The 23,974-nt window shown below is 43.9% G+C and overlaps 1 protein-coding gene across 3 annotated transcripts in view; it reads right to left on the reverse strand.

Moving 5' to 3' along the window:
* PPP2R2B (protein phosphatase 2 regulatory subunit Bbeta) overlaps positions 1-23,974 on the reverse strand; it is a 262,068-nt gene that overhangs the window by 141,919 nt on the left and 96,175 nt on the right. The window contains exon 1 of one of the 3 annotated variants that reach the window (XM_048861016.2): positions 22,893-23,724. The exons of the other annotated variants lie outside the window; for them this stretch is intronic. Within the exon in view, the coding sequence (XP_048716973.1) occupies positions 22,893-22,962 (70 nt within the window). The 5' untranslated portion in view covers positions 22,963-23,724. Of the gene's footprint in view, positions 1-22,892; positions 23,725-23,974 lie in introns of those variants that run through there. 3 annotated transcript variants of the gene reach the window in all.

Consider the following 23,974-nt stretch of genomic DNA (forward strand, 5'->3'; position numbering starts at 1 on the left):
GCTTGCCTCAGCTCCTTAAACTGTCATGCGGCACTGCTGTGTGTCCCTGTTGTAGCCTCTATTCATGATACCCTTGGAGATTTTGGCAAATATATTGGCATTTTCATCTTTTGGAACAGAATTCTGCCTGCACGGATTCTTCTCCCCATACAGCAATCAGATCCAGTACCTCCCGTTCGGTCCATGCTGAAGCTCTTTTGCAATTCTGGGATTCCATGGTCACCTGTGCTGATGAGCTCCGTATGGTCACGTGTGCTGATCAGCTCGCCAAACAGAAAATGAAATTCAAAAGTTCCCGGGGCTTTTCATGTCTACCTGGCCAGTGCATCTGAGTTGAGAGTGCTGTCCAGAGCGGTCATAATGGAGCACTCTAGGATAGCTCCCGGAGGGCAATACCATCGAATTACGTCCACACTACCCCAAATTTGACCCAGCGAGGTCGATTTTAGCACTACTGCCCTTGCCGGGGAGGAGTACAGAAATAGATTTTAAGAGCCCTTTAAGTCGACAAAACAGGCTTGGTCATGTGGATGGGTGCAGGGTTAAATCGACCTTACGCTGCAAATTCGACCTAAACTCGTAGTGGAGACCAGGGCTCAGATCAGAATCCAGCCTTGTTGCACTGTGCTCATGTTTAAGAATCAGCCAATGAAACTGGCTGGCACAAGCAGAGAAGCCAAGCTAAATGAAATGCAAAAGAGAAACAGTGGCACTGCTGAAAAAAACTAACTATCAGAGCCTTAATGTATCCAAATTACAACAATAAAAGTTACTTAAAAAATTTAAAAAGCCACACACAAAGAAAAAAAAAAAAAAACACACCACCATTAGACTCAGTCAGTGTCTTGTCCAAAGGTCTCTCTCCCTTCTGAATAGCAGGTAGCTATTTTCCACACAGTGGTTCCTTCTGCAGTGTCTGATTCGGCCTTTGGTCTCATCACTGCCTCATTACTTCACCTTGAACACCTGTGTGGAATCTGAGCCGAAAAGCATCTCCTACTTGCTAGAAACTCCATCACAAACATGAAATGCTACATTCTGACCCTCTTTGAAACCTTCAAGTGAAACCACTGTCTTCAACTGACATAAGAAGCTGCAACTGCTGGGTTCTCTCTGCACGGCTTAATGAATAGAATCTTAAGCAAATATAAATAGTTCTCAGTTCTAATTGCAGATTTTAGATTTTATTTTTATGCCCAATGACTACTAAAGGGATGTTTCTACATTACTTTCACTTTTAAGAATGTCTTAATGACCAGCTATTAGCCAGAAACACGTTAGTAATATTAAGTTGCTGTATCTGGTAGTGCTTTTAATGAAAGCATTACATCAAGTTGTCAAGCAGCACTATGAAACAGGATCCATAACCAAAATGGCCAGTTTGCAAGGAAACTCAAGCTCAGCTGACATTAATGAGGGTTCATTTTCCAGCTGTACTTTGCATGAGTTGTGACAAACCAGCGTCTAACTTCAGAGTGTGCATGTGTCATGAAGTTTTGACATCTCACCGACTGCTGGAATGACATGCTGAGATGGTTTCTTCTCCCCCCTGCCACCACACCAGGAGTGCACACACCCAAGCAGCCTAAAGTGTATCTGATCTGGTGAATGAAAAATAATGAGACCATCTACAGTGCGGGCTGGGTTGATCTCTAAACACAGCAGGTCCAGGCCTAGACCCCTGGTTCTGGGATCATAGCAAGCGACCACAGGAAAGCATGGGGAGCAGATTGCCTGCTATATGACACCCCCACAGATCCTTTCCAGGGGCTCAGGTAAGCCACTGGGGGTACACATTGTTACTTCTCTTTGGGTGGCTCAGGGGGTGGGGGATATTAAGTAAGAGGAGAGAGAATATCAGCAGTTATTGCTGCTTCTTCTCAGGCAGAGGCCTGACAACCCACACCCACAGAGTAGAGTCTCTTGTGAGGCGGGGACTCTGCTGTCCCCATTCTAGAGGGATCTACTGGGATGTAGGTAACAGTGGAGGTTTCCCCACATACAGAGCCCTCTTCTGGTTTGCCCAAGTACCCACACAAGGCCTTCTGCTGGAGTGGGTGAGGAGTTCACATATAAAAGCTTTCTATCAGGGTGATAAGCAGGGGGCCGGTCACCACTGGTCTTCAGACTGGCTGAGGAATCCCTCTTCAGCCTGCTGCATCCGGTCTTCACACAGGTTGGATCTGGCTCAGTAGGAGGGGCGTCTCAGACCCTGCCACCCCAGCAGAGGGGTGTGGGTGGTATAAAGGTGAGAGGTACTTTGCTTTCCACCTCTCCTGCCAGCACAGGACCTTTCTAACAATGCAGGTAAAACACAATGGAGACAAAATGTCTCATGTAAAATCTACCAGAGAAATGCAACACCACTAGGTGTAGCTCAAGAAAGGTCATAAAACCACAGCAGGTAGGATGTTGCCTGGATGTAGTGTTGCCAGCTCTCTCCACTTCACTGGAAGGCTTGCAATGTTTGCTATTTTTCCATAAAGACTCAGCTGTTGGAATTAAAATTACCTGAGAATTTCAGCTTTCATGGTGCTCCAAACATGAGGCCTAAATGCTCCAACTCCAGAAAGCAAATAAAAGGAAGCCCGCATTTATTATTTTGTAAATCTCATGATTTTGGAATGCTTGTGACTGGCAATAGCATGCATGCCATTCAGCAGCTGGAACAAGGAGAATGAAGATTTGCTCACACAGTCTCTCCTGCTGTTAGCAACTTTCCTTTGAGCCAGTAAGCACTACATTTGCATGTAGAATTATGGCAGCTGCTTGTGCAAACTGCGTATTTATGTATACAAAAGATGATCTAAATGAAACTGCAGTAATTGTACAAATGTACATGTGTTTTTCATATGACTCCTGTTCAAAAGTGAGCATGGAAAACAAAGTCTTACTTAATTGAACTGAATACAATTGATGCAGAATACAGTTTTTCCCCCCTCTGCTACGTACTCAATAGGCCCATTTTTGCTCTTCGTTACAATGATATAACTCAGAGCCAAGTCCACTGCATTCAGTGGAGTTATTCTAGTGTAAATCTGGTGCAAGTGAGAGAAGAATCAGGCCTTTTATTTCCCACACAGGATGGCCACAAAAAAATCGAAACAATAGAAGCGCAATTCGTTAAAAATGCATGGCCCATTTCAGTGGCTAGCTGCTCTGGGACAGTCTGTTGGGAAAAGCATATACTGGGGAAGGCAATTTGCTACATTTTCCTGCAATGTATTCAGCATTCTCTCTTTTACACCTAATGACCTGCTTCTGCAGCAGCGCTTCACACTGAGCTTCCCCTGGGAGTTCTGCACATGGAACAGACGGCTATTTAAGCTGTAGGTGGTGACTCTGCACTGTCAAGGTGCCCAGTTCCTGAAGTGGTGGTGGTATCTTTGACAGAGCTGCCAAGCTCAAAAAACATGGGTCTGCAGGGACAGAGGGGTTTGGGGTAGCAGAAGGCAGTGGATGCCCAAGGGGACAGTATCTGGTGGCATTAGGGATACCAATTTTTACACAAGTTTCCATTGAGTTACTCCTTATTGTCACTAATGTATGCTATGCATGAGCAAAATAAAGCCTATGTATTTATAAGGCAGGGGCACAATTTTCAGCTTTTGCATCTCCTGCATTCTCTTATGGTCCGAGCTTCGAAAGCCTTCTGTTTTGGAGATGTTTGCCAGCCTTCGTGTTCTGCAACCCGGTTCTATACACACCTGTATGGCGTTAAAGGCTATGCCAGGCCCTGAGGGAAATCGTATGACAACTAGACAGCCTATCAATTAATTGGAGACTAATGAACAGTTGCACCTCACTCTGAATGGAATTCAGAGCCAAAAAATTGTGGGCCCTGCCTCTGAGGCCAGAAGGTGTGCAAGGAAAATTGGTGAAAAGGGCCCAAGGCACAATCATTTGCAGAGTCCCAGCCACCCTACCCATACTTCCTCCCAGCTCTCTCCCCACCTCATCATATGGCTCTGCCAAGCGTCGCACATCTCATCTCATGTGCCAGCAATGCCCCTCTGCCACATACATTGGCCAAACTGACCACTCTCTTCACAAAAGAATAAATGGACACAAATCAAACGTCAAGAATAACATTCAAAAACCAGTCGGAGAACACTTCAACCTCCCTGGACACTCAACAACTGACTTAAAAAGTAGCAATTCTTAAACAACAACAACCACCACCTTCAAAAACAGACTCCAGCGAGAAACTGCAGAACTGGAATTAATTTGCAAACTGGATACCATCAAATAAGGCCTGAATAAAGACTGGGAGTGGATGAGTCACTACAAGAACTAAAAAATTTCCCCCTACTGTTACTCACACCTTCTTGTCAACTGTTTGAAATGAGCCACCCTGATTACCACTACAAAAAAAGTGATTTTTTGTCCTGTTGATAATAGCCCACTTTAATTGAATTGTCTTGACCCACCCCCCACTTGGTAAAGCAACTCCCATCTTCTCATGTATTGTTATAGAGGTCTTCCTACTGTATTTTCCACTCCATGCGTCTGATGAAGTAGGTTTTAACCCATGAAAGCTTATGGCCAAATAAATTTGTTGGTCTCTAAGGTGCCACAAGGACTCCTCGTTGTTTTTGTTTTTGCTGATACAGACTATCATGGCTACCACTCTAAAAGCATCTCATCTGATGCAACTGGAGGAGGAGGATTCTAGGTCTGTTGGCTTGGTTCATACTGTCCTGCATGGTAACCTCCAGGCCTAATCCCTTCCTCATCCACACAGAGCATGCATTCCCTAGCCCAGTACCAGGGCCTGTACTGCATGAACTTCAGTAGGAGCAGAAACTGCCTTGGGGGGTGGGGAGAGAAGAGACAGGTGATCACAGCTGCCTGAGCAGCTGGAAAGACGCTGTATAACAGCATTGCAACCCCCACCACACTTCCTACAAACAAATTCTCACTTTCCTCCTCCAACCCCATGCCTCCATGATGCTGACCAGGGCCTATTCCCAAAGCACACAACAGCCTGAGCCAAACTGCAACCATTGGCAGCTACATAGAATGGTAAAAGTATTTGTTGTGTGTGTTATATAACTCACCCCAACAACACTGTGGTGGGTGCAGTATTTAACAAATTTAACGGAACTACACCCATCTGGACATGTGTACTAGGTACACAACAACAACAGGCTGACAAACACCGATCCAAAGAGATTTGCCCCACTTCCATAGCCTCAAACCACATCACAGTGTCACCCTCTTCTAGCAGTCGGATGCCGAGCCTGATTTCTGCATAACAGGCTAAAATAATCTTTTCTCGGCTGCATGGATTGAGAAATGCCCACGGCTGGGTGGATTACACCCGATGCCGAAAGCAAAGATACCTTCCCCAAAGCAGCGGCAAATTCATTCGTCAGAGGAGAACATATTCCCGCTCAGTGGAATCTTATCAGAAGAGTCTCACAATGGACTTTTGGACAGATAATTGCTTTGGAGATGGTCACAAAGATTTAGGTGGGCCCATTCAGTGGGCCTCTGGCTGCTGCCAAAAAAATAAAAAAAAGAACCCTAGATAACTGCAATTATTTGCATTCTCCAGCTGCAAGAGTTACCCCTGAACTGTTCTTCAGGACCAGAAGCAATCAGAAGCAGACATCTGGCACACCATTCCTGCTAGCCAGAAGTTTACAGTAGGGAACAGGTTATAAAGCCATGCCACTCCTGCTGTTATAATTAAGGGTCAGCCAGCTGCATGATAGGCCAAATTTATTTAGGTATTTACAGGGAGGTCTTTTAAAATCCCCCCTCTTATTCTATCCCCTTGTCATTTCCACTACCCACTGCAGACACATCTCAGCTTCAGCCTTCCACTCAGAGGACAAGATAGGATCCCAATTATCTACTGACATCGGTCTTGGCAGACTAGATCAGACCAATGGTCCACCTAGTCCAGTATCTTGTGTCTCCGACAGTGGCTAGTTCCACTAGATGGTTCTCAAAGGAAGGCACAAGAATCCTGAAATTGGCAATTATGGAATAACCTGCCCACCGGAGAAGTTTCTTCCTACCTCCAGACAGTTAGGGATTTGCCCTGATATATGGGGAGGCAAAATCTGATCCATTTTTCCTTTTATTCTAATCCTAACATCCAAACCTTTTTGAACTCCTCTAAACCTCACTGACACCATGTGGCAATGAGTTCCACAGGGTAATATTACATTGTATATAAAAGTATTTCTTGTTATCAGATTTAGATTAGTAGCCTTCCAGATCCACAGATGGTCCTTTTTATTTCATTGAATAAACGTAAATTCTTGATAATCCAGCACGACATCATGAGAGGCAGTCTCCCCATTCCTACGATATACTCACCACTGCTAGCATCAAGCACGCTGTGTTCTAGCACACCCAGTACCTGCCAACGCGATACTTGAGAGAGGCCAAGGCTGAGAATCAAACAGAAGCTCTCTTGCCTGGTAGCTCAGAAATCTGATATGAAACTTCATGTCAGATTTCCCCCCCTTTTTACTGTTACTATTCATACTATTTTTTAGTTTGTTTTCTTTCATTTCTGCCAAAATGGCTACAGAAAATCTGTAGGCCAAAATTCTGCACTGATCTAGGCCTTCCCTGACAACCCCACTGAACTCAGAATTGACCTTAAAGCACAGTAATACTTCCCTATAGCACTACCCACATCCTTTGAAGCAACATCACATGGATTCTCTAGGGTTACCCACCTTAAAGCTCGTTTGCCTTATACAAAATGCCCAGCTGTTCTAAGCGTCTTTTACTTCAAAGTGGTTCCCAGCACAAAGCTTGCATCACAATATTCAAATAGCTCATGAAGGCTGCAGCACAACGAACTGCATTTAAAGGATATATTTGAGCACTTATTTTAAGAGGAAATGATTAAATGGGAGAGAGAAATCCTCCAGCCCAGGCACCAGGGAGTCAGGGGCACATGAGGACGATTCAAGTAGCATCTGAATGCCTGGTTGTTTCTCAACAGTAATGTACAGTTCTTAAAATTGCCAAACTAGAGCTTTGGTACAGAACCGTGTCTCAATGCATTCCCTATGATCCTGGAAAGCAGGTGGAGAACCAGCAAAGATGTGGAAATGCGGTAAAGGAGGGGTTGGGTCTCTCAGAGCACCATCAAAATAAGCATCTCAGACACTTCTAATGCAAATGCAACATTAACACCTGAGCTAGCGACTAAATCTCAAATGAGAGAATTGTTACTTATATTCAGATAGCAACTATAGACCCCAACAATGCATCTGATTTTAAGGTCAAGGTGTATGATTGTAGAGTCTTACAACACAGCTGCTGAGTTAGGGTCCCAAAGTACATAAAAAGCAGAGTTCAAAAGGTTTTCCCTGTTCATTTTAAATCAGCTTAATGCTTGGGAAAGATACTGGACAGACAGCCCAAAAACCTTAAGTCATCCATCTGCAGGGTATTCAGTGTCACAGCATGGTGGCTGGGTGTAGACTTCTCTATGCTCAGGTACTGAAATGGCAGGCTTAGCGATGTGCACTCTCTCTTCTTGAAAACAGGTTTATTCACCAGCTATGTCATCAAAAACCCAAGTACAAGCAGTTAGTGTTCTGCACTGTGTTTGAGTGAGTTTAATGGTTAGGTGCCAGGTGTTAACAAGTTATTGCTTCCTCAAGACATTGGAAACTGCATCTGGAGCCTATTATTCTGAGCACTGTGTTCAGCCAGATTCATCATTATTCTGCATAAACAAAGCAAGGTATGAGGACCATCTCTTTTGTGCTCTGACCTTTCTCCCTTTTTCTCAGTAGTATTTATCTAGACCTCCAGTCAGAACAATTTATCATGTCTATTGATATGCTACTCTTCAGTTGTTTGCTACTGAAACATTGTTAGTACCCAGTAGATAAATTTGACCAAATAGTAGGTATTTGTTAGATACAAGGGGTGGGAAAGAGAGAATGAACCAGAATACATCATTAACAAAGCTCTTGCAAAACAAAGACAAGGTGAAAACTAAGTCATGCCTCATAAGTAGAGCTATGAAAACTGCGCTATTCACTTCAGGGTGGCAGCTTTGGCATTTAATTTCCTGTTACTCACCTCAAACTGTGGAATGACATCCAAATTGAGAGGAAGTTATACAGAGATTGTCTAAAGTTTAGTGCACTGTTACCAAGAGTTACATCATGCCATCACTTCTGAGGCAGGTTTTATCTGATTTCAATGCATAGTTCTACTTTAAAAAAATCAAAGGCATGATACAATACTAGAGTCCAATTATGCAAGGTGCAAAGTGTCACAAGCTCCCATTAACTCTAATGGTTCACGTAGTACTAAACATATAATACAGCTGAAGTGGAGGTCATTCACAGCCTTGCAGAATTGGGTCTTCTGATAGTAAATGCAGGTCAAGAGCTATGCTACCGTTGTGTTTCATTACTTTATTTTTAAGAAATAAGTTGTGTAGAAAGGTCAGAATATCACAATCAAGATCCACTGTGATCTGATCGCAGAATTTTGTTCAAAGTGACGAGACTGAAACCACTCTTGCTTGTGTCATTCATTAAATATTAGTTGTAATATATTTATGCAGCTAGCTGGACTCCGATAGGGTCCACTGACACATTGCTTATATATAAACAAAGTGCAGGAGTTCTTTATATTAACTATGAACACATCAAGACGACGTTTGAAAGAAACTGGTAACATATCTTCCTCCACCTCTAAAATGTCCTTCAAAAACCTCAGCACCGACAGCAAAAATCCATAATTATAAGCCACATACACGACTGGATTCTCCAAGGACACAGATAAAACAATTACCTTTTTAAGATTCCCACACTTTTCCTGACCAGGTTTTTTAGTTTGCACAAACGCCAGGCATCATACCTCTAACTTCTGGGTTTTTTTTGTGACTGTTGGTCTACTGGACAAATAGGTCTCACTTCCATATCCCTCCATTAAAATGAGTTGCAAGATCACAGCACACTGGGAACATTCACACAAGTCCACAAGATTATTTAAAATTCCATTTGAAGATGCCATCATGGGGTTAACACCCACCCATCTTAGAGATAATACAGCAGCGATAAAATATAATGTTCCCTATGGTACTTGATTTCTTTTATTTTTATTTTTTTTGCTGAACAGGCTGGGCATATATAAATCTATGCGCTTTTAACATTTCAAGTTGTTATTCCGATGACAAAATAGACTCAAGGGAGATAAGTCTTTATCTCTCCATTAACGTTATTGTTATTCACAGAATACAGATTGGGACTAATTCAAACATAGGAAAGTCACAGTAATTTGTTCGCCTATTTAGAGGACGTAGGTAATACTTGTGTTTTATGACTGTGCAGCAGGGTGAGGGGGAAATCAAGTCAAATACTGTAAAACCTGGGAGATGTTGATATTGGTGTTTCGTTCTTGGTTAGTTTTCTACCCAAAACATCTGCTTTAGCACAGCATTAGTAAAGTAGTGTCCGCAGCATATCTAACAGCACACTTACTGCAGATCAGTAAGTGGAGAAACAGGTTCAAACAAATTAAAAGGCTGAATATGAATTCTTTGCAACATAGCTTAATACAATAGGACAATAGCCAGGAAGGTCATGGGTCTGTTTCAGGTGTTGAGCTCATGATTTTATTGCATGTCTTGCAATAACTGCTGCTTTTCTTAAAGCCCCACCTTCCTGACTCATGATTCCATGAAAATCTCAGGTTTCATTATAGAAACAGGTTTGATTTACAAAAGGTAGTTACGTGGCTAAAGAAACAGACATGCCCCTAATCCCACAACTTCCAATGGGAGTTAGGTGCTTTACCTGCTTAGGTACGTTTGTAAAATCCATTAGGTGCCTTTCTATATCGTTAGTTACCTAAATACCTTTGTAAATCTGCCCCCCAAAACAAAGTCAATTTCTAGTCTTTGCAGTAGCAGTGAAAAGCCTGGGAACCCTAAAGGCTCGAAAACTAAAGGGCATATAAAGAAAACCCAAAACACTTAAAAAAAAAATCAATGAGATTTTAGTCAGTCAGTCTTATTATTTTGGGGGCCTGACATCAGTTTTGAATGCTCGCAGCTAGTAATGCTTTCATTCCAATGACAGTGCTAATTGCATGTTATGCAGGGGAGTCAAAGAGTTGCTCTGGGGATAAAGAGAAGACTCCATCTCCAGAATGATCAGGCCAAGATCTTTCCAGCAGCACCAAACGAACATTAAAACACATTTTAAAAAAACATGAGCTGCCCTTTAGCACTTACACTTCAGTTAGCAGGCAGACACCTCCTCAACAGGGAAAAGGGGGAAGCATATAATGCCTGTATACATATATAAATACTAATAATGTATAAGAGATAGATATATTTTATAAGATTTATTATATAGATAAAGCCTGTATAAAAGTTATAGAACTAACATAACATTTGCCACCATCACATCGACACAAGCAGAGTAAACAGCCTTGTTCTATTTAGATTGTAAGCTCTTCAGAACAAGGACTGTCTACTACGCTGTGTTTGTACAGCACCTAGCACAACCAGGCACCAATCTTGGTTGGTCCTTGTAACAAACAAGAATAATAATGTGTTTGAAGATCCTTGGATGACAACAGCTTCCCTCCCTTCTGACCTGCCATCTCCCCCCACTGCACACTTCCATTTGTTATTTCTGCACTTGTACTGTGCAAGATCTCTAGTAATTTGTTTCTAGATTTCAAGAACTATTTAAAATCAAGTCAACAGGATACTTTTCACTGTGCATCTGCGCTGGCCTTCCCATTCCTTGCAGGGTTGCACGACTGCAGCTGCTCCAAGAAAACAAACCCTTTCAATCACAAGAATTACAGCTCCTTCAAAATGTTTCCTCTCCAGAAATCAAGCTCACAATACGATGAGCAAAAACCCACATGAACAACTATTTCAAATGGAGATATTGACCCTAATGGGCCTATAATATCTTTTAGAGACGATGACATTGATTCTGAATGTGTGAAACAATCATAAGGAAACACCACAAATCTCATGAATTTCTCTGGCTTTTGTGGTTCTGTTAGTGATTTGGAATTCAGCCCAGATTCACAGAACCATTTTCTAATACTCGTGATGAAACTTGAGTGAGCTGGTGCCCATTTTCCAGTAGATTTCAGCTGATCATTGGTTTTAGATACAAATAAAAATCTATGGTTCTAAGACAAAAAAATATATATTTCAATCAACACTCAGCATTTACTACTGTGTTTTGCTTTGAGATCCTGAAAGTCACTTGAACTTAGAATCATAGAAGATGAGGGTTGGAAGAGACCTCAGGAGGTCATCTAGTCCAACCCCCTGCTCAAAGCAGGACCAACACCAACTAAACCATCCCAGCAAGGGCTTTGTCAGAATGTACTGATCACAAACGTCTCCACTAAAGTCAACATGAGCCCAGACATCCCAAACTCAAAGACAATGTTCATATGAACCCATGGGGAGCAAAATTACTTCACTCCACACAGCTTTAACGTTGACCCAAATAGATTTGGCCCACCAAATCTATCGCTGGAATAAAATCCTTGAATTCAGAGGCAGAATGGATTTGGCTCCTAAAGGGCTAAATTTACCCTTGTTGTGCTGCAAGAAGGATTCACTCCTTGCAGGAGTGATTATGACAGTTCCAGTGGGGCACTCTCTCACAGGTTATACCAGAGGATATACAGGAACCCCACTAGTAGATGCTGCAGGGATGCGCTGGAGCCTTTCCCAGCTGCCTCTCCCTGACATGCGGCTACGCATTGCAGCATGGATGCGGCTTGCTTTTCACGGTGGGGTGTAGGATATGTATTGTAGATGTAGCCACAGATATCATTAAAACCCAGAAGAAGTGGCAAGGCACTTAAATCCCTCATGTCATCAGTTACAGACAGACTCGGCTACCTTCTACATCTCAAACTCTTGCAGCAGCCATACACGTAGCTGTAAGCCTCAGACCAGCTCTGCGGTTCTGCACTGGCCCACATACGTAGTGGTGGTGGTGCTCATGCAGTGCCTAAGCCCTGAACATAGCTGGGAGTTTTGGACCTGCTCAGCATGCTGGTATAAGCGCTTTCACTTCAGTCACGCAACCAAGACCAGGAGGAAAAAATTAAAAGAAAAAAAAAAAGAAAGTTTTTATTTTTAAACAACCTAATCAACATCCTGTCACACCAACCGAAACCTCACCTCTTCTCTGTGTGCCCGGCCCTGTCTCACCTCCGCTAGCACTCAGAACACACAGGATTCATTCAGGCGAATGGCGTGACTGGCACATTTTGGCACACTGGCAGTGCTGCCAACAGGCTAGACTTTTTAGTTTCTAAAGACATCTTCCATGTCACTCTGCAGAGCTCTATCAGGGTCCCGTTGGGAGAGGTGCAGAGCCACTTTAATTCCCAGATTTTCAAGCCCAAGAGACAGTTTGTGATCATTTCGTCTAACCTCCTGCATAAACACATTCAATTAAGTTTCATCCACCATCCACTGGCAGTATTGGCAGAGTCCCCTTTTCAGGCATTTTTGGGGTTGTGCTGGCCCCTTACAGACCCGCATCTCCCTTTAAGTGAGACTGTGATTGCTGCTTTCCATCACTGCAACCTGGATGCTCAGAAATTCTTCTATCAGAGCTCTCTACCAGGGTCTACACTGGTATAAAACTCAAAAAGAATTTAACCTTCCATGTGTAATCACACCCACCACTCATGGAGGGAAGTAGGACCAAGTGATTATCCCAAATGGTCTAACTCCTTGCATTATCTTTCAGTCTCCTAACTACCAACAGGCCACATAACAGGGGACCCCTGTAATGAAGATGCCAGCTGGTGTTCCCAGTATATACCTGATTGGATCTCAAGGATATGGTCATAAAAAACTTTTTCCCATATAAAGATTGCTATACAAAAGGCATTATCCGGGAATCTGGCTTTCTTTTTATACTCCAATGGATTTAGAATGACAGGAGTGAGTACACGAAAGAAAAGTGTCAAGATGCTGGTTCAGTAGAAAAGGATGGTCTTGTGACCAAAGCAAATGGATGGGAGTCAGATGATCTGATATCATATTCCCAGCACTTTCACAGACATTTCACTTGTGTCTTGGATCATTATCTGTAAAACAACAGTATCAATGCTGTCAAGGTTCCTCCCCCACTCTGAACTCTAGGGTACAGATGTGGGGACCTGCATGAAAAAACCCCCTAAGCTTATCTTTACCAGCTTAGGTCAAAACTTCCCCAAGGTACAAAATATTACACCCGTTATCCTTGGAATGGCCGCTACCACCACCAAACTAATACTGGTTACTGGGGAAGAGCTGTTTGGACGCGTCTTTCCCCCCAAAATACTTCCCAAAACCTTGCACCCCACTTCCTGGACAAGGTTTGGTAAAAAGCCTCACCAATTTGCCTAGGTGACTACAGACCCAGACCCTTGGATCTTAAGAACAATGAACAATCCTCCCAACACTTGCACCCCCCCCTCTCCTGGGAAATGTTGGATAAAAAGCCTCACCAATTTGCATAGGTGACCACAGACCCAAACCCTTGGATCTGAGAACAATGAAAAAGCATTCAGTTTTTACAAGAAGACTTTTAATAAAAAAATAGAAGTAAATAGAAATAAAGAAATCCCCCCTGTAAAATCAGGATGGTAGATATCTTACAGGGTAATTAGATTCAAAAACATAGAGAACCCCTCTAGGCAAAACCTTAAGTTACAAAAAAGATACACAGACAGAAATAGTTATTCTATTCAGCACAATGCTTTTCTCAGCCATTTAAAGAAACCGTAATCTAACACATACCTAGCTAGATTACTTACTAAAAGTTCTAAGACTCCATTCCTGTTCTGTCCCTGGCAAGAAGCAGCACACAGACAGACCCTTTGTTCCTCTCCCTCCTCCCAGCTTTTGAAAGTATCTTGTCTCCTCATTGGTCATTTTGGTCAGGTGCCAGCGAGGTTACCTTTAGCTTCTTGACCCTTTACAGGTGAGAGGAGCTTTCCCCTGGCCAGGAGGGATTTCAAAGGGGTTTACCCTTCCCTTTATATTTATGACAAATGCCCTCTCCAACAAACGTAGTCTAAGACCTAATTCATGAGCATTTGTAAAGTGTTTTGAGATCCTCTGACAGAAGGGCAAAATACCGTTTCCCTTGATTTTCTATTATTCTTACTTATATTACCCTACCGCGATACAAAAATTCAGTGACAAAATGGTCCGGGATACAGAGTCTTTTCATTGATTGTAATGGGGGGCTGGATTGGATCTATAGGGCTAGACTGTGATATTTAGCTACTGGCTCTTGCTAAGAGTGGTGCAAAGCTCCTTGGAGGCACAGAGGGAAAGTCCCTGGGCTATCGCTCAGTCCCATGGACTGTAGCTGTCCTAGTCTGCACAGGTTGTGTGTGGGAAAAGAATCTAACCTACCCCCTTCCTCTGCACAAGGGGAAGATGAGTGCAGCAGATGCTCTATCACTGTGACCAGAGTGGCTCCCTGGGATAGGTCACAATGTGTTCTGATTTGCATGATTAACTGCCCCCAACCATGCCAGTAATCCATGTCTTATGGTGTCCCCAAGTAGGTCTATTCTGTTATTAATCCACAGATTAAAGTGACTCCCAGTCAGCTTTGACGCAATACACCACAAATGGCTGAATTCTAAGGGTTTCATTTTCAGTGTGGATTAGACAAAGAGTCCAAATCGGGACTCCCTCAGACCCAGTAGGAGTGGAGAAGGTCAGGGGAGAAAAAGAGGAGCTTTAAAATAAATAAATAAATAAAAAACAAACAAACCCTCAATGCAGGTAGAGGAAAGGGTTAAGTTTCATATTCAAAAATATCTATAGGTTATAACAACTTTAATGAGGTTCCTAGGTTAATTACCTGCCCCATCAAACAATAATATGGATCATTCCATGTGAACAGATATTGTACAATGCTCACCTTTAATGCAGTGCAGGAGAAAAAGTGGGGGTGGGGAAGCTGCTATTTCAAGAAGGTGACTGTAGATTTTTTTTTAAGTTGCTGTCATGGCCAGAGAGAGCTCTTATCAAGTTGACACTGAAAGTAAAAAGCTTTTAGGTTCCCAGCATAGCAAAAACCAGCCCAGTAAGCAGACTAATCTTTTTAAAAATTCTGTCAGTGTAGGGAAAATGCATTAATTTGCACTCTGCAGAATGTCCTGGAATGCCTGCCAGCAGCATTAGATACAACACAACACAAATGAATCAAAGACCAATGTGGTTGCTGGGCAATTGGAGGAAGGCGGGGGCAAGCATATGGGCAATGATCTGGGATCCAGCTATATGAGGAAATTAGCAACAGAAATTTTTTTCTTTAATAGCAATGAAAGCTTGTGGATTCCTCTCCCCCCCGCAGAAGAAACTAAACCTGCCCTTTGCAATACATGACAGGTGATTTATGCATCTGACAACTCCAAGATATCTTACGGCCTTGTCAAGATACTGGTGAAATGGATTCTAAGTACATGTTTTTTGTAAAGGTTGGGTTAGTCTTCATTTTGCGGGGCGGAGTGGGGGGATTACATGTTCTAAAAGCTACTTCTTCAAAACCAGAACACAATGCAGATATGACTGGTCCATGGTAATAATGTAGACAGAAAAGAGGGCAAAGATAATTTAGAGTTGGAAAAGAGGGCTACAACTACATGAAACAATTAAATTAAGAAAAGGAAAATGTAGGCTGATTTCTTAACCGTAAAATCTATTCAATCATGGAACAATCTTGCAAAGGGAGCCCAAGCACTGGGGCATTCAGAAAAGCAATGGAAAAGTGGATGTCAGGAACAACCGTTCACTAGCCATGGGGATGGGTTAGTTAGCCCAAGAGTATTTTCCCCTTTGGAATTTTCCCCTGGAATCTTCGCTACCCAGAGGCCTGAGTCTCCTCTCACATCACTGTACCTCCACTGAAGTCAAATGGAGTTACTCCTGATTTGCACCAGTGTAAATGCAAGGGGAACCAGGACATGATTCAAGTTCCATCCACCAAAAAATGTTCCATACATCAGTCAATATGCCAAGTAGTGCGAGAATTGTGGAAGGAGGGAGAGAAAACGAGGGGAAAGATTTCATCTGGCTTTTTTTATTCCAATCAGTTTGTGTGTGTGAAGACTACAAATGAAGCACACTTGCATTTTTGCTTGATTCCTAGGGCATATAGAATTAATGCCTGGGAGGATCCTACACTTTGAAAAGGCTCAGTACACACTATTTAAGATATGAAGACTAGCTTCCTGTTAGGGAGCCACCTAGTGATTGTTTCAGTAAAGTCCTTATTTACTCATTGATAGACTCACTGTGTGGTTCCCTTCCCTGGAAAAGAGCTAGTCTCTAAGGCCCAGATCCTCAAAGGGACTTCCACTGATTGCAATGAAGTATGGAAGCCTAAGTATCTTTGAGGATCTGAGCCTAAATTACTTCTGTGAGGAGTCAAGATGCCACTGGAGTACCCTTTGACCCACCTCATGACCAGGTGACCACTGCAGGTGCTATCATGTTGGCAGGAACTGAAAGAGTGATTTGAGATGCAAAACCTGGGGAGCAAGCAAAGGGGGGGGGGAACGATTTCCAGATGTTAAAAATAATAAAATACTAATTTAAAAAAAAAAAACAGAGATGGGATTTCCTGGCATTCAGATGCGGATAGGATCGTGAGTTCTCACACACACAGATGTGCAGCTGTCTTCCTGATTGCTAGCATAATTTCTAATATTCAGTCCACGTCGGTTTCAAAACCAAAAGGGTCATAGCCTCAGGCCCTTTTTATCTTAACTTCGGACAGATCTCTCACTGAAGTCAGGGGGAGGAGGATTTTAGAATTTGGCCCCCAAACTGCAGAAGTTAGTCTTGCGTCCGATGTCTCTGGCCCACTAGCCGTCCTTACCAAGTCTTTCATACAAGTAATGAACAGCACTAATCCAAGCAAGATTGCCAATAGGTTGGGATTAGTCATGTCATTTAACCCTTCAGTCACAGATCCGAAACCTTAGAACTTGCTCTTACAAGAAACCATTCCACTAAATTGATTGAGCATATGTAATTAAGCCCTCTGCTGCTCTGTTCTCATTTCCTTCTTCAGGTATCCCCACCCACCCCAACAGTTTTCCCTCCAATGATTCTCTCCTCATTGCAGGCTTCTCTGACAACCTGGCTCCCTCCTGACCCCAAAAATCACAATAGCTACATTACATGCCCATTCCCAGCAGCCTCAGGGGAGAATCCAGTCACTGCAAGGGCTGCTAGTACTTCCAAAACAAGACACCCGAGGGGACTCTTTCCCCTGCCCATGTCAAGGCCATTGCAGCACAAGTCTCATAGTCCAGGTGGGCTGAGGAAATGGGAGTTTGTGGGCAAGGAAGCATAACAGTCAGCCTGCACATGACTGACATGGGTGACCCAATTTTGCAGCTAGGTTTTTACTACTGAGATCTCTTCGCTGGCCCCTGGGCAAAAGAGGAAGGAACCTCATTCAGTAAGTGTGGGAGTAGTACATGGGGCTGAGGAGGAAAAGGTAGGGCTCAAAGAAGTAAGGCTGCAGAGGAAGAAGGGGGCTGTGAATGACTAAGAAGGTTCTGGAAGAAGAGGAACTTGGGATGGGAAGTCTGAAGAAGGCTGCTGAGAGTGGTGAGAGAAAGCTTTTCAGGTGGAACCTAAATGATTTGAATGGGTAAACTCTTTGTGGATCCAGGTTTCAATTAGCCTTAACCCACATCCATAAGCTTCTTGATAGTAAAAGTGCCAGTCCGGGACTCTTGGACAACTCCCCAGTAGCTCTCTGCACAGCTCTGCATTATCACAAGTGCAAGATCATTGGAAATGTGGGTGGAGCACTGCTGAGTGATTATTCCACATCTCACATTGCTACAATTCTCAGACAAGTCACAAACATGGCAAACTTGGATCCCATATGTGCAATGCAGGCAAGTTAAGAATATTAGGGGGATTTTAGCTTTTGCATGTCCTGACTGCGGAGTATTTACAATTTTAAACATTATAATACAAAACAGATTCAACTGCACTATATCTGACATTTGCAATTTGAAGGAAACACCTGCTTAGCCTTCTTCATTGGAGGTGGTTAACAGATGTCTGGAATGGCAAGGGCACCTGTCGAGTCTCATAGAATTAAGTTTGATGTATCCTACAAAACTAGAAGGAATGGAGATTTCTGTAAGCTTTAGTGGCAAAGTCAGCCAAATGTAGTAGCTGCCGCTAAAAAGCCCAATCCTGAAATTTCTCCGCTCTTAGAATGCATGCTGACATCAATGGGAATCATCAGACACAGACGGCTTGCAAGACTCAGCTTAAAAAATGATGTCCCTTTTACTGAAGTGTTATTTTACTAGATACAAGTGGTAATAGCTGCAGTTCCCTTTGCACTGGAAATTGCAGAGTACAAGCAACTCATCATGAACCCAGCACTTTTTATTCAATGTTAGAAGCACAAAAGAACCATATTGATATTATTCACATTTTTTTAATCAGTACTTTTCTGTCCTGCAAGCCACCTAGAGGGTTTCAGAGAAGTGTTGGGTAAATAGCAGGGCTATGCAAAATAATCACATTGAAATCTGAAGACTTAAACATATAACGGATTCACCTTTTGGTTCAAGCTAAGGAAAGTGGTCCAATGGGGGGGAGGGGGGGGGGGCTTTTAAATCAAACATTTTGCTCAAAAAAATGGAACCTCTGTGGAACCTCCAAAAACAGGTTCCTTTTCACTCAGGACAAATTAAGACCTTTTATCTATTTTCAAACAAAGACTCTGCATTTTTAAATTTTAAAATTGCTGTTCACATAAAGGTTGATTTATGCACTGAAAAAGCAAAAAAGTATGTCTGAGGCATTTTATGGAATATTTCCCATTCTGAAAATTTTATATCATTTCTGGGCCACAAAGTGACCTAGAATGGAATGGCAATTCCTCCACCATGAAATTTTTGGTAATGTTTTTTGTAAAGGTTGGATTAGTCTTTTTTCATCATTGTCTTATAACTCTGGTGAATTTCATGATAACACTTGCCAGTAATTTTACACAGATTCTGTTTATTATATTCAATAGCTTGATAATTCTTGGCAACTGTAAAGCTGAGTTTTAATAGCACTGATTTTTTCCCTCCATTACTGGTAGGTCTGAGCATTGCTCAAAGATAAGGCATTCAAGTGAATGCATTTGAAATACCACACTTATCCTGCATTTGCATAAAAATATCAAAGCGATTAAGTAGCAACAACACTTCACTAACCCAAATTACATAACCCCGTTTACCTCTTCAGTTAAGCACCCTGTGGGCAACCTCATTTCAAAAGCAAGTCTTCACATACTGCAGAGGCATTGTAAGCATTTTTATTAGAAGAAATGTTATCAATCAAGTCTTTTTTAGACATATGCAACTTTTCTCGCCGGGGCGGGGGCGGGGGGGGGGGAAGAAGAGAGGACAACACAACTTCCAGTGATTTTTTTCTACTTACACCACGCACTAACCAGCTATAGCATTTCACAGCACACTGAGCCTCTTTCTAATAGAAATATTTCAAGAGGAATCAGAAATCCATCAAAGCATGATAGGTGCAAAAGAAACTACCAGCTGATATTCAGCTATGAAATATGTTCATCTACTTCTTAAAGTCCAGCAACAGACATTTTATTCTGACCTGGTATGTTACCCTATTAGATGAACAGGGGTATAATTAAGGTTCCTCTATTTCATTTTTAGGGAGAGGAGGCACAATGGTTCTCTAGTTTGTTGCATTAAGCTGTTCTTCTTCCTGGAATTCTGTGGCACAACTTGGGGGAATTTGCCATGCAACAGCTGGAAGGAATAGCTTTAAAGTTTAAGCATCAGGTTTGAAATACTCAGACTTCTTAGCATTAGTTTAAATCACTGCAAGTTCAACTCAGCCAGTCATCTTTCCACTCATCCTGATTTCCAAGCAGGTAACAATGTGGAAGTCAAATGGCACTTAATGTGTCAGCTGTAGCAGCTGCCCCTAGAGGCTGATGTTTGCACCGCCCCTCGCATCAAGAAAGGGCTGTCAGCATGCCTCCCACAAATCCTCACCATATTACCTTTCTGGATGTTTTGGCCTCTGCCATCCCTGTCCAGGCTGCACTGGGTGCTGCACCCCTTTGACTGACCAGGTACATTTCAGCTGCCCACAAGGCAGGAAACTGACCAGTACATTTCAACTGCCCACAAGCAGTGCTACCTTGTACATACATGATCAGTGTTTTAATCGGTGGATCACTAGGTGTCCCAGGCTTTTGAACAGTTTATTTTCCCATCTAATGGCACATCCAAATTAAAAAAGATCTCATTCTCCTTTCATACATTTGATTTTCTCTGTGTACGTCCTCTCAGTGTCACATTTCAGGAGAATGAAGCAGTAAAGAGCCTAATCTAGACTCCTGGTTGAAGGGATTTTTTGTTTAAGGGGTTCCCTGTAAGGTTTCACTGGATTCATTTTTCTTTTTGAACAATAGCTGCATTTTGTCTGGACAAGCAAGAGAGTTTTGAGATTGCAGGTTTTCAGGAATCAGAAATACTAAGAGGTAAGCAGGTCCTTCTCCTACCCATCCTTCCTAGGCATTACCCATTGGTGGAGGCTGCCTCTTTGTGGCAGAATGCAGTGTGAAATGTGACATCTTCTGTATTTTCCACAGTATGCATCCGATGAAGTGAGCTGTAGCTCACAAAAGCTTATGCTCAAATAAATTGGTTAGTCTCTAAGGTGCCACAAGTACTCCTTTTCATCCTGCATTCTGTTACTCTAACTTTACAAGGCCATGTGATCTCCCACCCCCACCATACCAGAATAGGAAAGCCACATTCAAATGTACCAGTGGCCAAACCTGAAATGCTTAGCAGGAGATAAGGTACTGTATGTAGTGTTTTTGGCAGAATTCCAAAAGCCAATTCACGTTTTTGTAATACGCTACTCAGATTATACTTCTTCATGTCGAAATCTTACAGGAAATAAGTCTCAAGAGGAACATCTAATTTTTGTGGAAATAATTATAGCCCCAATAAAATATTTTCATTCACATTATATACTGTATTTCCCAGAATTTAAAATTAAAAAAAAAATCCACACACTCACTCTGAAGATGCCAGTGATATTGTCAGAATATAACGTACCATGTTCTCAAATTGTAATTCAACATCTATTTGATATTCCACAAATCTTTTCATTTATCACAGCAGTAATTAAAAATACTTTGTATTTAAATACCACTTTTAAACAAGCAAGGTGTTAATTAACTTCCACAACACACCTGCAAAATAGAGTTATGCATTATCCCCATTTGACAGATGGGAAAACTGAGGCACAAGGCTGCAGTGACTTGCCAAAGTCATCCAATGGCAGTAAGGATTAGAGCTCAGAATCATCTGACCTGCAATTCCACACTCACTCCTTCAGGCCATGTTACCTCCCAAAAGACAGATAGGAAATAAGTGAAAGGGCAAATTAATACAAATTTAAAACTAAACAGATATTGTTTCCTCAATGAGAGGGTTGGTCTAGGGATCTGTATAACATGTCAGGAGACAGGAAGTTCTGAGATCTAACCCAGCTGTGGCAGTGACTTTTTACAGCAGTGTGCAAATCATTTTCTCTTTGCCTCAGTTTCCCCATCTGTAAAAATAAGGACGCTAGTCCTTATTTGCCTTGCATGCGTGTGTTGAGACTACTAATGTTTTCTGAATACTCTGAAGGTGAAAAGGGGTAAAAAACTATTAATAAGACAGCATGATACCAGTAAGGCAGTTTGCTACAAATATGTAATTAGTTCATTCTCACACAACTGCAGGAGCAGTGGGCAGGATTTTAATCTCAGCTATACCAGCATCAACCTGGAGAAATACCACAGATTTCAACTAGATTCATCCCAGTATTGCAGAGATGTTTCTATCATTATTCATCTGCAAAGCTGGGGTCCAGTCCTGCATTCCTTCCACACCCAAACCTCCCATTGGTTTCAGTGGGAGGTAGAACTGCATCCTTAATAGTGAAAATCTACAAGACACAGCCCTGCCTAGCCTCTTTAATGGGTTAACTGAAGGACACCGAATAAAGAAGGCACCTCTTCCTTCTGTTTCCCTTCAAGGCAAATCCCAGATGTTGAACACTTTAAACCCCCTCCACTTCCGCTCACTGTTGATTCAGCAGAAACCACTGCTGCAGAATTAATAACTAAATGGACACCCATTGCATTCTGAACGCGTGTGTCGGAACCTGGCTGGCTGCTCTCAGCCCTTCCGTTTGACACGATTTATTCATCACACATCAGCAGTTTTTGGGGGCCTTCGGTTGCGTGGGGCTTTTTACCTTCCTCTGGATGCGTAACAAAATGCTGAAGAGGAATGAACGGGCAGGCCCTGCCCTGTGGCAAGCAGGAGTTAAATTTCGTTTTGCAACATGGCATCATGAACGCAAAAAAGGAAGGCTGGTGACATCTGGGAGTGGGTAGGCGAGGCTGACACAGAAAGATGTGAGCAGAGCCGAATCCCAGCGAAGCTCACCCTGGGTGTGACTCAGGGGGGAAAACACAGCATCGGCCCTGCCCGCACCCCCACAGAGCCCCTCTGGCCTTTTCCTAAGGGAGGTGCTGTCCGGATCCACCTGCTGCTCCATGCCCAAGCCCCTCCTCACTTCCCCGGTGGCAACCCGCTGCCATTCCAGCGACACCCTCTCGCCCTCTTCGTGCCATGGCGACCAGCTCTGCTACACCCTTGCCTTTCCCCCGGGGCCGCGCTTTTCAGATGCGGAGGCCGATCCGCGGCCGGATCTGCCCTGGGTCTAAGTTGAGCCCCACCAAGGCATCTCCCCTGCCCGTCCCCAGCGGAACGCGGCTCTCCGCGCGGTGGGCTCCCCAGCGTGCACTTACCTTCTGTGGCATAGCTGTGATCGCGCAGGAAACTGCTGTTTATCTTGCGGGTATCAATGTCCTCCTCCATTTACAGCAGGCTTACTTTCGTGAGAAGTGAGAACAAGCGGGCAAGTATCCATCATCGCCCCACCACGGCCAGGCTCAGCGGAGAGGAGAGGAGGGGAGTTGCATTGAGCACAGCATGGTCCTACCCTTTGAGGGGGGAGGAGGGGCAGGAAAACCACCCCAGCGAGCTTTCACCTCCACCTCCTCCTCCTCCTGCAGCAGCAAAGGTCCAGACCTCCTTCTCCGCCCAGGGACGGTGCAAACCCCGGGCTCCTACACCACCCGGGGGGGCGGATGCTGTTGCAGCACCAGGTCTAAATTCCCTCCTTCTCTCAGGGACTGCGGCTGCAGGAGCAGCCGGGCGAATTGCAGGGGAGCCGCCGCAAGCCCCCGTTCCCGTGCGAAGTGCCGCAGCTGGGCTCTGGCGGTGCCCAACAGGTTCCCCTGGCGCCGGGCGAGCTCCCTTCCGCATGCAGCAGTCCCCGGCTCGCCCAGTCAGGAAGCCGCTAGCCACAAAATGGTGTCCGCTTCTGCAAAGCTCGCGGCTCCGGGGTTGGGTTTTTTTTGGGGGGGGGAGAGGGAAACGGACCTTGCAGAGCTGCGGCCCTGCTGGGTGTTTCCCTAGCGGGGGCAAGGCTGACGGCTGGGTCGGCAAGCCTTGGGGGGTTCGCCCCGCTCGCAGCCGCGGGCTCAAGGCGAGGGGCCGCTGTAGGAGGCGGCTGAAGGGAAGCTCGTGCGGCGGCGGCGGCGGCTGTTGGGTGCTGGAGCCTTATGGTGCATTAAAGCCCAAGCTCCTCCCATACAGCTCGGCTCCGTCCAACCGCGTCGGCAGCCTGGGGACTCTCCCCCGCCGGCAGCCGCCGCCGCGCACCTTCCTGCTGCAGTGGAGCAGAGGCACCGAGGCGCCCGGGGAGTGGCTGACCTGGCGCCTCCCAGGGGGTCGCTGCTCTCCGCCCTCTACCCCAGGCAGGACGCGCTGCAGCAGCCGGGGCACCCTTTGATCAGCCCGCTAGGAAGGGCCGAGGAGGAAGGCT

Source organism: Caretta caretta, chromosome 8 (genome assembly GCF_965140235.1).
Source record: "Caretta caretta isolate rCarCar2 chromosome 8, rCarCar1.hap1, whole genome shotgun sequence".
In the NCBI taxonomy this organism is placed as follows: Eukaryota; Metazoa; Chordata; order Testudines; family Cheloniidae; genus Caretta; species Caretta caretta.